At 37.3% G+C, this 12,942-nt stretch overlaps 1 protein-coding gene across 3 annotated transcripts in view; it reads right to left on the reverse strand.

Annotated features, from left to right (window-relative positions):
- Window positions 1-3,387: 3,387 nt before the first annotated feature.
- The window catches only part of RPGR (retinitis pigmentosa GTPase regulator), a 63,823-nt gene continuing 54,268 nt past the window's right edge, over window positions 3,388-12,942 (reverse strand). For all 3 annotated transcript variants that reach the window (XM_036840874.1, XM_036840873.1, XM_036840872.1), the window contains exon 18: window positions 3,388-4,032. In XM_036840874.1, the coding sequence (XP_036696769.1) occupies window positions 3,823-4,032 (210 nt within the window). In that variant the 3' untranslated portion in view covers window positions 3,388-3,822. The remainder of the gene's footprint in view (window positions 4,033-12,942) is intronic.

The following is a 12,942-nucleotide window of genomic DNA, read 5'->3' on the forward strand; positions in this document are numbered from 1 at the left end:
AATTAGTTTGCTGTATACCGGAAACTAACACACTATTGTAAATCAGTATTCAATTCAAAAATGAAAGTTTCAATTTAATTAAGTTTTCCCAAATTAGTTTATGCTTTTATATAATTTTTGTAATTCTTAATTACTATATGCAGTAAATTACATAATTATACCAATTAAGGAGTTAATATAAATCTGATGCTAAGTTGGAAATTATAAGTTACCTAAAAATATAAAATCAAATATTCCTATGTACAGAACTTTAATGATTTTAGCAATTGATAGACTGAGACATTATAATAGAAAACTTCTGTTGTAATAAACACACTCATAGGGAAAATTCTGTAACTTTTAGAAGTACTGTGCTACTATTTAGACAAATTCTAAACAAAGTACTTGTAAAGATTACTTCTGAGAAACTTCAAAAGCTTTTCTCGAATATAAAAAAAATTTTTGTTTCATCTTGGGATAGATGTTAACCACGAATCAGATAAGATTTTTCTTAAAATAAAAACATATTAATGTCATTTAAAGTTAGATATAGCTCTCTAGTCCACTGTTAACCTTACCTTTAAGATATCTCATTTATCATAATATACATATTATACATACCAGATGAAAATGAAAGCAAATGGAACTATTTGGGAATGCAGCTTGGCCTGGTCAGATATAATTTCCTGCTGTAGTTTTCGTAAATAATTTTACGGTTAGGATAACATTTCCTGACGTTTCAGTGATTAGGACTGTGTATTAACATTATGCCAAAGTAGTCATCCGTCACAATTGTTGGAGGGACTGCTATTAAGCCTGTTTGTCTGTTGTCTCTTAACTTTAATGTAGCTTCTTCCAGCAGAAACATCTTACTTTATTGTATTCAATATAGTTATACTCCATCATCCTCCAACTCCCCACACTCCCAAGAAGGCTTAGTATGAATTTGTATGCAACAAAAAAATTACCTCCTTAGTAGAAGCATCTCTTTTCTAATTAATCCTTTAACTCTCATTTCCTGCTTAAAATCTGAGGCCAAACTAGGGAAGATTACAACTGAGATGAATCCAGGGCCTAATTAATTATTTCAACATGTTTTCCTTGTAAACAAATTTCTCTTGCCAAAATAATGTACTTTGTTTAAGACAGAGGTCAGGGGCTTCCCTGGTGGCGCAGCGGTTGAGAATCTGCCTGCCAATGCAGGGGACACGGGTTCGAGCCCTGGTCTGGGAAGATCCCACATGCCGCGGAGCAATTGGGCCCGTGAGCCACAACTACTGAGCCTGCGCGTCTGGAGCTTGTGCTCCACAACAAGAGAGGCCGCGATAGCGAGAGGCCCGCGCACCGCAATGAAGAGTGGTCCCCGCTTGCCGCAACTGGAGAAAGCCCTCTCACAGAAACGAAGACCCAACACAGCCAAAAATAAAATATAAATAAATAAAAAATTAAAAAAAAAAAAGCTCTTAACAGTGCAGGCTTGCCTGTGTATATTTAAAAAAAAAAAAAAACAGAGGTCACAATTTGCCCTTTGTGGGCAAAATTGGGCCTGCAGCTATGGTTTGGCTCTCCCTGTTTATGTACATGCATGCACATATGGACATGTACACGAATGAGTTGTCTATATAAAAACCCGCATTTCCACCTTCTTTTTAAAATGGCTGAGGGGAAGCCGTCTGGCTAGCTCAGTTGGTAGAGCATGAGACTCTTAAAATGGCTGAGGGTCTGGCAACACTGGGCCCAGTATTGAGAAACAGCAATTACCAGGTAGAACAGATTGGCAGCAGCTCCATTACGCTTATCTGTTTAGCCTCTGAAAATACTTCAGTTATGCGATCCCTGGTTTAAATGTATTTTTTGTTAAATTTAATAAAATATCCCCTCATTCCTGAGATGAAGACTTTCCAACTTTCCGATTTGAGAGAGGCCCTTTCCCAGAATAAAACTGATGTTAGTTTCTACTGCTGCATAACAAATTACCATAAAGTTAGTGGATTAGAACAACATATAGTTATCTCATAGTTTTCATGGGTCAGGAGCCTGGGTACTACTTAGCTAGGTCCTTTGCTCAGGGCCTCACAAAGCTGCAATCAGGGTGTCAGCCAGGGCTATGGTCTAATCTGAGGATTGGGTTCCTCTTCCAAGCTCACTGGTTGTTGGCAGAATTCAGTGCCTTGCAGTTGTAGAGTAGAAGCCTTCAGACCCTAGAGGCTTCTCACCCTGGCACATGGCCCTCTCCATAATATGGCAGTTTGCTTCTTCAAGGCCAACAGGAGAGCATCTCTACTGCTTTGAATTGCTCTGAATTCTTCCAACTCTGACATCTAGATCTTTTTTGAAAGGACTCGCCTGATTAGGTCAGGCCCACCTGGGATTATCTCTCTTTTGCTTAAAGTTAACTCATTAGGAATCTTAATTATATCTGCAAAATATTTCATCTTTTCCACATAATATAACATAAGCAATGGAGTGATAGCTCATCATATTCACTGGTCTCCCCTACTCTCAAGGGGAAGGGATTATTCAAGGCAAGTATACCAGCAGGCGGGAACCTTGGGGGCCATTTTAGAATCCTGCCTATCACAACTGGCATGTCTTAGTATTACTGTGAGTTTCACTTCCACTTGGCTTCTATAGTTTATATTTTGGCAAAGTATTTTTACAATACTGTACTAGTACTATAGTGGCAATAGCAAAAATTTTTATTAAATTTACCTTTAATAAAATTAGAATTCCACTAAATGTAATATAGGAGACTATTTTGTAAGATTTCAAAATCACACCTATTCTAGACTAACATCCTTACAGCCCTTGTACGTGAAACACAAAGATGGAGTATTTTTGTTTTGTTTTGTTTAAATGGGGCAATGGTCACTGTGATTGAATAAGCAGATGTTTTACTCAGAAGTTAGAATGGGAAAAATGAAGGTAGTTTGATCAATTAAATAAGTAGCATCTGTGAGCATAGGAAAGCAATGTTTCTATTAGAGCAGACTTAGCAGCTTTACCCTTCCTATTCCTTGTGGCAGAGCACTGTGTGACACAGCCAACCTTAGTTACCACTGTCAATGCTAGAGACAGCTGCAATGAGCCAGTCTGGCTGTGTCCGGTTCTCCTAGACTGGTGATCTGTGGCATGGCCAAACAGTGCAGATAATCTGCAATGTTTTCATGTCAAATCACCTCCCTAAAGAGAGGAGCAGGAAGCAAAGAAATTTCAACACAGTTTCTCCACAAAGATGTCCTGTTTATACAGTTGCCCTGATACTTTCTTTACTCAAAGGTAAATGCATTTTGCATCTTTCAATATTTTAAAATGAAATTTCTTTTGCCCCTGTTTTGTCAACTGATAACTCCAAGTACCTCCAAATTTTATTGATATTCACCCATTTAAACAGTGGAACCAACCAGCTATAGTTTATTAAAATATGTTCATTAAAAACAATTTTGACTCAGTGTTTGAAAATTGCAAATACATTAAAAACTGTTAGTGTCATGAGATTGCAAATATTGCCTTATGAAATTATAAAGAAGTAAAATTTAGTAAAAACTATGAAATATCTTAATTTGTTTCACATATAAAAGTATATTTTATATTGCAACACTGAACAGTTAAGGCCACAACACTTGAAGGAGAGTCTGAGATACACATATTCTGAAATTGCTTGTCAAAAATATCAGCATTTAAATAAATATCAAAACTGGTCGTACGATTCAAATCAAATAAAACATATTCTTAAGTTATATCTTTAAAAGTTTGTTATTAGAAACTTTCTGTCAGAACTCAAATGTTTTTCAAGTATAAATTACAATGGGGCTTGGTGACCATGAAAACATAAACATATATTCATAGTATTATACAAGATTTTGACCTTCTCTCCATATTTGGGGGTGAGGTATCCTGATGATTTTGCCCCATGTGGTTCTTGTTGGCATCTTTCTTATTCCTTTTAAAAGCTATTTTATCTCCTACTGATTTTATCTCTGGGAGTGGCTCATTATTATTCTGCTTTTTACTTTTCTGGCTCGTCAATGACATCCTTTTAAAGAGGAAAATCTAGAAGGAAAACACACATGCAGAGAATTCATTTCAGTAAGTGAAACAGTCACTTAACAGTATTTAGGGGGTATAATTTTCAACAAGTCTTAACATTATTTCATCACATCTTTATGAGGCACCACAATGGTACATTCTTAGCATCCACCAGCCTTTTTCCTTTTACCAATTGCAATCATGATTCTTCCCTAAAACAAGACCTTTCAGGGTTTACCCTTCAACACTATCAGTGCTTTGGTAATATGTTAACATTTTTCTTCAAAGAACAAATTTAGTATTTCACTTTGTTTTGTTATAAGAGAAAAAGATGAAAACCAGCATCTTCTAGAGGACATACCTCCCCATTCCTGTAGATCAGAACTTCTGGCAAAGTGTTAGTGCTGCCAAATGATGGGGGTGGGAGCCCCAGGGGTCTGAGTAGGCAGTTGGATATACAGACCTGCTGCTCAAGGGAGGCCAGGGCTGCGGACAGGCAGAATGCAGATAACAGCTGAAGAGACGAAAGTAGACCCCATAACCCAGGGATTCCAGGTGGGCAGAAGAGAAAACAGAAGAAAAGAGACTGAGGAAAAGCCAAGTGTGAAAGGTAGGCAGAGGAAGAGGAGCCAGCACTGGGGGCTGAGTTTTGTAGGAACAAAATCAGGAAAAAAAGGCAACTCAGAAGTCAGGGGAGGAAAACATCAAGAAGAGAGTTGCCAACAAGGCACATGCAGGAGACATCAAGGAAGATGATAACTGAAAAGTTCCAAATGATTTAAGCCCTTTGAGGATTTAGCCAGAGAGAAAACAGGATTCCTAAAGAATGACAACCCAAATAATGGTTTTGACAAGATGCCAAAACCAAAGAACAGCTGAAGATCTGGCTCCTTCAGAAATTAAAATGGTGCTAATAATAATAGCTTGCCTTTAGCCTTAAAGAATGGAGGAACTAGAATGAAAAGTTGTAACCCAAAAAGTCAGTCTAGATAAAGTCTATGAACTAAAATGGGAGAACTCCTGTTCCTGCTATTGCGTAGGAATACACATCTTGAAAAATTCTGCCACTACAAAATGCCAAGAAATGCTGAAGAAGTATACAAAATATAATTTTATAATGTGTAGGTAAGCTCACATAAAATGAAGGGAAATCCCTGTGGGACAAAAAAAGAGGGAGCAGGAAGCCTCAGGGGTGAGTTGAGTACTGAAATCGCTTTTATTGATCTCATAACTTCAACTCTTGGATTTTAACAGATTTGATCTCACAAAATATAGAGAATTGGAACTGAGACTCCTATGTAAAGTGGGGACCCTCTGAGGACTAGGCCTTTAATGTAAGTCCACCTACAAACACTGGAAGAGAACAAAATAACATGTCTCTCTCAGCCTAATAATGTTTTCCTAACGTGAATTTGGGGTTCACATGTACAGTACTGGTGGAAAACCCTTAACTGAGACATTGACTGAAAGCCATCCCGAAATGGTAACACCCAGGGGAGCTAACAGAATTTTATACAAATTCTCTATGGATGGACTTACAGTAATCTAAGCTTTAAAGGATTTCCACAAAAAGTCCTGGTTGAACATGAATTTACAATCCAAATTTCAAAACACAGAAGGAAACAAGACACCATTAGCAAGCCAGCCAAAGCAACAAACAGATTTAGACTCTGGAGGATGTCTGACATTGGAATAACTAAATACAGAATATAAAATAAGTTTGCTTAAATTATTTAAAGGACTATAATAAAAAACAGGAGCACAAAACAAGGTACTAGGTAAAAAAAACAAGGTAAAAGATCAGATTGATTTGAAAAAGAATCAAAATAGAATTTCACTTCAAAATGTGAAAAACGTAACTGAAATTAAAACTCAATAAGGAGGTTAAATAGCAGATTAGTCTCAGATGAAAAGATACTATGAAACAGACAAGCTCTGAAATTTCCCCAAATATCACTGAGATACAGAAAATATAAAAGTAAAAATTAAAAGACACAGATAACAGAATAAAAAGTTTTATTATATTTGAGCCCCAAAGAGGAGAGAGGAAATATTCAAATATATAATGGATGAGAATTTTCTTAAAATGATGAATGACATGAATTCTCAGATTCAAGAGTCATAATGAATTAGAAGAAAGTTAAAATAAAAAAACCTCACATCTAGGCAACTCATAGTGAAATGAAGCACACCAAAGACAAACAAACAATGTAAAAAGCAGCCAGACAGAAATGACAGATTATATGTGAAGTTACCAGCAACTATACTAAAGCAAATTTCTTAATAGCCACAATGGGAGCAGATACTAAAAGAAAATAACTGTCAACCAGCCATACCACCATTAATTTTCCAGTGAGTAGCAACTGCAAAAATTAACTTCAGAACGAAATTTATGACAGTAACTTCCAAAGGATTTCTTCAGGAAGAATAAAAAACATTCCAGAAGGGACATCTGAGATGTGAAAACGAATGGTGAATAAAGAAAGTGGTATAACAAATAATATTTGATTGATGAGGTTAAAAAAATTAATAGAATACTCGATACAATAACATGAAAATGGGAAAAAAACGAGTGATAGCAGAGAAAACTCTTCTAAGATCCTGGTAATATTTGGGAAAAAGGTACATTGATTAGCTTTAGATTTTAGGTACATGTTAAAAAGTTTAAAGTCAGAATCCACCTTAGAGGCCATTTACAAGAGACACATCTAAAGTACAAGTAGAAGTATAAGAATGAAAAAAGATATATTAGGAAAACGCTAACCATAGGAAAACTAGTATAGCTATGATAATATTCGATCAAATAAAGTAGCATTTTTTTAGGAACAAAGAAGAATACTACCAATGGTAAGATAATAGACTTAAACCTAATTACATCAATAATCAGATTAAATATAACTGGTCTAAATGCTCCAATTAAAAAGGCAGGGCCTTCCCTGGTGGCACAGTGGTTAAGAATCCGCCGGCCAATGCAGGGGACACGGGTTCAAGCCCTGGTCCGGGAAGATCCCACATGCTGAGGAGCAACTAAGCCCGTGCGCCACAACTACTGAGCCTGGGCTCTAGAGCCCGTGAGCCACAGCTACTGAGCCCTCGTGCCACAACTACTGAAGCCCGTGTGCCTAGGGCCTGTGCTCCGCAACAAGAGAAGCCACTGCAATGAGAAGCCTGGGCACCACAACGAAGAGTAGCCCCCGCTCGTCGCAACTAGAGAAAGCCTGTGCGCAGCAACGAAGACCCAATGCAGCCATACATACATAAATAAATACATAAATAAATAAATAAATAAATAAATAGGCAGAGATTTTCAGATTAGATAAAAAAGCAAGACCTTGGTGCTCCAGCAAATGGTGAAAGCTCTCTCAGAGATCTCCATCTCAACATGAAGACCCAGCTCCACTCAACGACCAGTAAGCTACAGTGCTGGACACCCTATGCCAAACAACTAGCGAGACAGGAACATAACCCCACCCATTAGCAGAGAGGCTGCCTAAAATCATAATAAGTTCACAGACACCCCAAAACACACCACCGGATGCAGTCCTGCACACCAGAAAGACAAGATCCAGCCTCATTCACCAGAACACAGGCACCAGTCCCCTCCACCAGGAAGCCTACAAAACCCACTGAACCAACCTCACCCAATGGGGGCACACACCAAAAACAACGGGAACTACGAACCTGCAGCCTGCGAAAAGGAGACCCCAAACACAGTAAGTTAAGCAAAATGAGAAGACAGAGAAATACACAGCTGATGAAGGAGCAAGGTAAAAACCCACCAGACCAAACAAATGAAGAGGAAATAGTCAGTCTACCTGAAAAAGAATTCAGAGCAATGATAGTAAAAGATGATCCAAAATCTTGGAAATAGAATGGAGAAAATACAAGAAACGTTTAACAAGGACCTAGAAGAACTAAAGAGCAAACAAACAATGACGAACAACACAATAAATGAAATTAAAAATTCTCTAGAAGGAATCAATAGCAGAATAACTGAGGCAGAAGAATGGACAAGTGACCTGGAAGATAAAATAGTGGAAATAACTACTGCAGAGCAGAATAAAGAAAAAAGAATGAAAAGAATTGAGGACAGTCTCAGAGACCTCTGGGACAACATTAAACGCACCAACATTTGAATTATAGGGGTTCCAGAAGAAGAAGAGAAAACGAAAGGGACTGAGAAAATATTTGGAGAGATTATAGTTGAACACTTCCCTAGTATGGGAAAGGACATAGTCAATCAAGTCCAGGAAGCGCAGAGTCCCATACAGGATAAATCCAAGGAGAAACACGCCAAGACACGTATTAATCAAACTATCAAAAATTAAATACAAAGAAAAAATATTAAAAGCAGCAAGGGAAAAGCAACAAATAACATACAAGGGAATCCCCATAAGGTTAACAGCTGATCTTTCAGCAGAAACCCTGCAAGCCAAAAGGGAGTGGCAGGACATATTTAAAGTGATGAAAGAGAAAAACCTAAAACCAAGATTACTCTACCCAGCAAGGATCTCATTCAGATTCGATGGAGATATTAAAACCTTTACAGACAAGCAAAAGCTAAGACAATTCAGCACCACCAAACCAGCTTTACAACAAATGCTAAAGGAACTTCTCTAAGCAGGAAACACAAGAGAAGGAAAACACCTACCATAACAAACCCAAAATAATTAAGAAAATGGTAATAGGAACACACATATCGATAACTACCTTAAATGTAAATGGATTAAATGCTAGACACAAAAGACACAGACTGGCTGAATGGATACAAAAACAAGACCCGTATATATGCTGTCTACAAGAGGCCCACTTCAGACCTAGGGACACATACAGACTGAAAGTGAGGAGATGGAAAAAGATATTCCATGCAAATGGAAATCAAAAGAAAGCTGGAGTAGCAATTCTCATATCAGACAAAACTGACTTTAAAATAAAGACTATATATTTTATTATAGTAAGTAAAGAGACAAAGAAGGACACTACAAAGAGACAAAGAGGGACACTACATAATGACCAAGGGATCAATCCAAGAAGAAGATACAACAATTGTAAATATTTATGCACCCAACATAGGAGCACCTCAATACATAAGGCAAATGTTAACAGCCATAAAAGGGGAAATTGACAGTAACACAATCATAGTAGGGGACTTTAAAAACCTACTTTCACCAATGGACAGATCATTCAAAATGAAAATAAAGAAAGAAACACAAGCTTTAAATGATACATTAAACAAGATGGACTTAATTGATATTTATAGGACATTCCATCCAAAAACAACAGAATACACTTTCTTCTCAAGTGCTCATGGAACGTTCTCCAGGATAGACTATACCTTGGGTCACAAATCAAGCACTGGTAAATTTAAAAAAATTGAAATCGTATCAAGTATCTTTTCCGACCACAACGCTATGAGACTAGATATCAATTACAGGAAAAGATCTGTCAAAAATACAAACACATGGAGGCTAAACAATACACTACTAAATAACCAAGAGATCACTGAAGAAATCAAAGATGAAATAAAAAAATACCTGGAAACAAATGACAATGAAGACACGACGACCCAAAACCTATGGGATGCAGCAAAAGCAGTGCTAAGAGGGAAGTTTATAGCAATACAATTCTACCGTAACAAACAGGAATCATCTCGAATAAACAACCTAACCTTGCACCTAAAGCAATTAGAGAAAGAAGAACAAAAAAACCCCAAAGTTAGCAGAAGGAAAGAAATCATAAAGATCAGATCAGAAATAAATGAAAAAGAAATGAAGGAAACAATAGCAAAGATCAATAAAACTAAAAGCTGGTTCTTTGAGAAGATAAACAAAATTGATAAGCCATTAGCCAGACTCATCAAGAAAAAAAGGGAGAAGACTCGAATCAACAGAATTAGAAATGAAAAAGGAGAAGTAACAACTGACACTGCAGAAATACAGACGATCATGTGACATTACTACAAGCAACTCTATGCCAATAAAATGGACAACTTGGAAGAAATGGACACATTCTTAGAAATGCACAACCTACCGAGACTGAACCAGGAAGAAATAGAAAATATGAACAGACCAGTCACAAGCACTGAAATTGAAACTGTGATTAAAAATCTTCCAACAAACAACAGCCAAGGACCAGATGGCTTCACAGACGAATTCTATCAAACATTTAGAGAAGAGCTAACACCTATCCTTCTCAAACTCTTCCAAAATATTGAAGAGGGAGGAACACTCCCCAACTCATTCTACGAGGCCACCATCACTATGATACCAAAACCAGACAAAGATGTCACAAAGAAAGAAAACTACAGGCCAATATCACTGATGAACATAGATGCAAAAATCCTCAACAAAATACTAGCAAACAGAATCCAACAGCACATTAAAAGGATCATACACCATGATCAAGTGGGGCTTATTCCAGGAATGCAAGGATTCTTCAATATACGCAAATCAATCAACGTGATACACCATATTAACAAATTGAAGGAGAAAAACCATATGATCATCTCAACAGATGCAGAGAAAGCTTTTGACAAAATTCAACACCCATTTATGATAAAAGCCCTGCAGAAAGTAGGCACAGAGGGAACTTTCCTCAACATAATAAAGGCCACATATGACAAACCCACAGCCAACATCGTTCTCAATGGTGAAAAACTGAAACCATTTCCTCTAAGATCAGGAACAAGACAAGGTTGTCCACTGTCACCACTATTATTCAACATAGTTTTCGAAGTTTTAGCCACAGCAGTCAGAGAAGAAAAAGAAATAAAAGGAATCCAAGTCGGAAAAGAAGAAGTAAAGCTTCACTGTTTGCAGATGACATGATACTATACATAGGGAATCCCAAAGATGCTACCAGAAAACTGGTAGAGCTAATCAATGAACTTGGTAAAGTAGCAGGATACAAAATTAATGCACAGAAATCTCTTGCATTCCTATACACTAATGATGAAAAATCTGAAAGAGAAATTAAGGAAACACTCCCATTTACCACTGCAACAAAAAGAATAAAATACCTAGGAATAAACCTACCTAGGGAGACCAAAGACCTATATGCAGAAAACTATAAGACACTGAAGAAAGAAATTAAAGATGATACAAACAGATGGAGACATATACCATGTTTCTGGATGGGAAGAATCAACATTGTGAAAATGACTATACTACCCAAAACAATCTACAGATTCAATGCAATCCCTATCAAACTACCAATAGCATTTTTCACAGAAGTAGAACAAAAAATATTTCACAATTTGAATGGAAACACAAAAGACCCCGAATAGCCAAAGCAATCTTGAGAAAGAAAAACGGAGCTGGAAGAATCAGCCACCCTGACTTCAGACTATACTACAAAGCTACAGTCATCAAGACAGTATGGTACTGGCACAAAAGCAGAAATATAGATCAATGGAACAGGATAGAAAGCCCAGAGATAAACCCACACACCTATGGTCAACTAATCTATGACAAAGGAGGCAAGGATATACAATGGAGAAAAGACAGCCTCTTCAATAAGTGGTGCTGGGAAAACTGGACAACTACATGTAAAAGAATGAAATTAGAATACTCCCTAACACCATGCACAAAAATAAACTCAAAATGGATTAGAGACCTAAATGTAAGACTGGACACTATAAAACTCTCAGAGGAAAACATAAGAAGAACACTCTTTGACATAAATCACAGCAAGATCTTTTTTGATCCACCTCCTAGAGTAATGGAAATAAAAACAAATATAAACAAATGGGACCTAATGAAACTTAAAAGCTTTTGCACAGCAAAGGAAACCATAAACAAGACGAAAAGACAACCCTCAGAACGGGAGAAAATATTTGCAAACGAAGCAACTGACAAAGAATTAATCTCCAAAATATACAGGCAGCTCATGCAGCTCAATATCAAAAAAAACAAACAACCCAATCCAAAAATGGGCAGAAGACCTAAATAGACATTTCTCCAAAGAAGATATCCAGATTGCCAACAAACACATGAAAGGATGCTCAACATCACTAATCATTAGAGAAATGCAAATTGAAACTACAATGAGGTATCACCTCACACCAGTCAGAATGGCCATCATCAAAAAATCTACAGACAATAAATGCTGGAGAGGGTGTGGAGGAAAGGGAACCCTGTCGCACTGTTGGTGGGAATGTCAATTGATACAGCCACTATGGAGAACAGTATGGAGGTTCCTTAAAAAACTAAGAATAGAATTACCATACGACCCAGCAATCCCACTACTGGGCATATACCCTGAGAAAACCATAATTCAAAAGAGTCAGGTACCACAGTGTTTATCACAGCTCTCTTTACAATAAGCCAGGACATGGAAGCAACCTAAGTGTCCATCAACAGATGAAGGGATAAAGAAGGTGTGGCACATGTATACAATGGAGTATTACTCAACCATAAAAAAGAAATGAAATTGAGTTATTTGTAGTGAGGTGGATGGACAGAGACGCAGAGAATGGACTTGAGTACATGGGCAGGGGGAACGGTAAGCTGGGAGGAAGTGAGAGAGTGGCATGGACATATATACACTACCAAATGTAAAATAGATAGCTAGTGGGAAGCAGCCACATAGCACAGGGAGATCAGCTCGGTGCTTTGTGTCCACCTAGAGGGATGGGATAGGGATGGTTGGAGGGAGACGCAAGAGGGAGGAGATATGGGGATATATGTTTATGTATAGCTGACTTACTTTGTTATACAGCAGAAACTAACACACCATTGTAAAGCAATTATACTCCAATAAAGATGTTAGAAAAAAAAAGAAGCAAGATCCATCTACATGCTGCCTAAATCAAATGTACTTCAAATGTAAAATCACAAATGGGTTAAAAGTAAAAGTATGTTAAAAGATGATAACTCTAATCCAAAGAAAGCTAAAGTGGCTATATAATATCAGATCAAGTAGATTTTAGAGCAA

The sequence above is a fragment of the Balaenoptera musculus genome, chromosome X, assembly GCF_009873245.2.
Source record: "Balaenoptera musculus isolate JJ_BM4_2016_0621 chromosome X, mBalMus1.pri.v3, whole genome shotgun sequence".
Classification (NCBI taxonomy): Eukaryota; Metazoa; Chordata; class Mammalia; order Artiodactyla; family Balaenopteridae; genus Balaenoptera; species Balaenoptera musculus.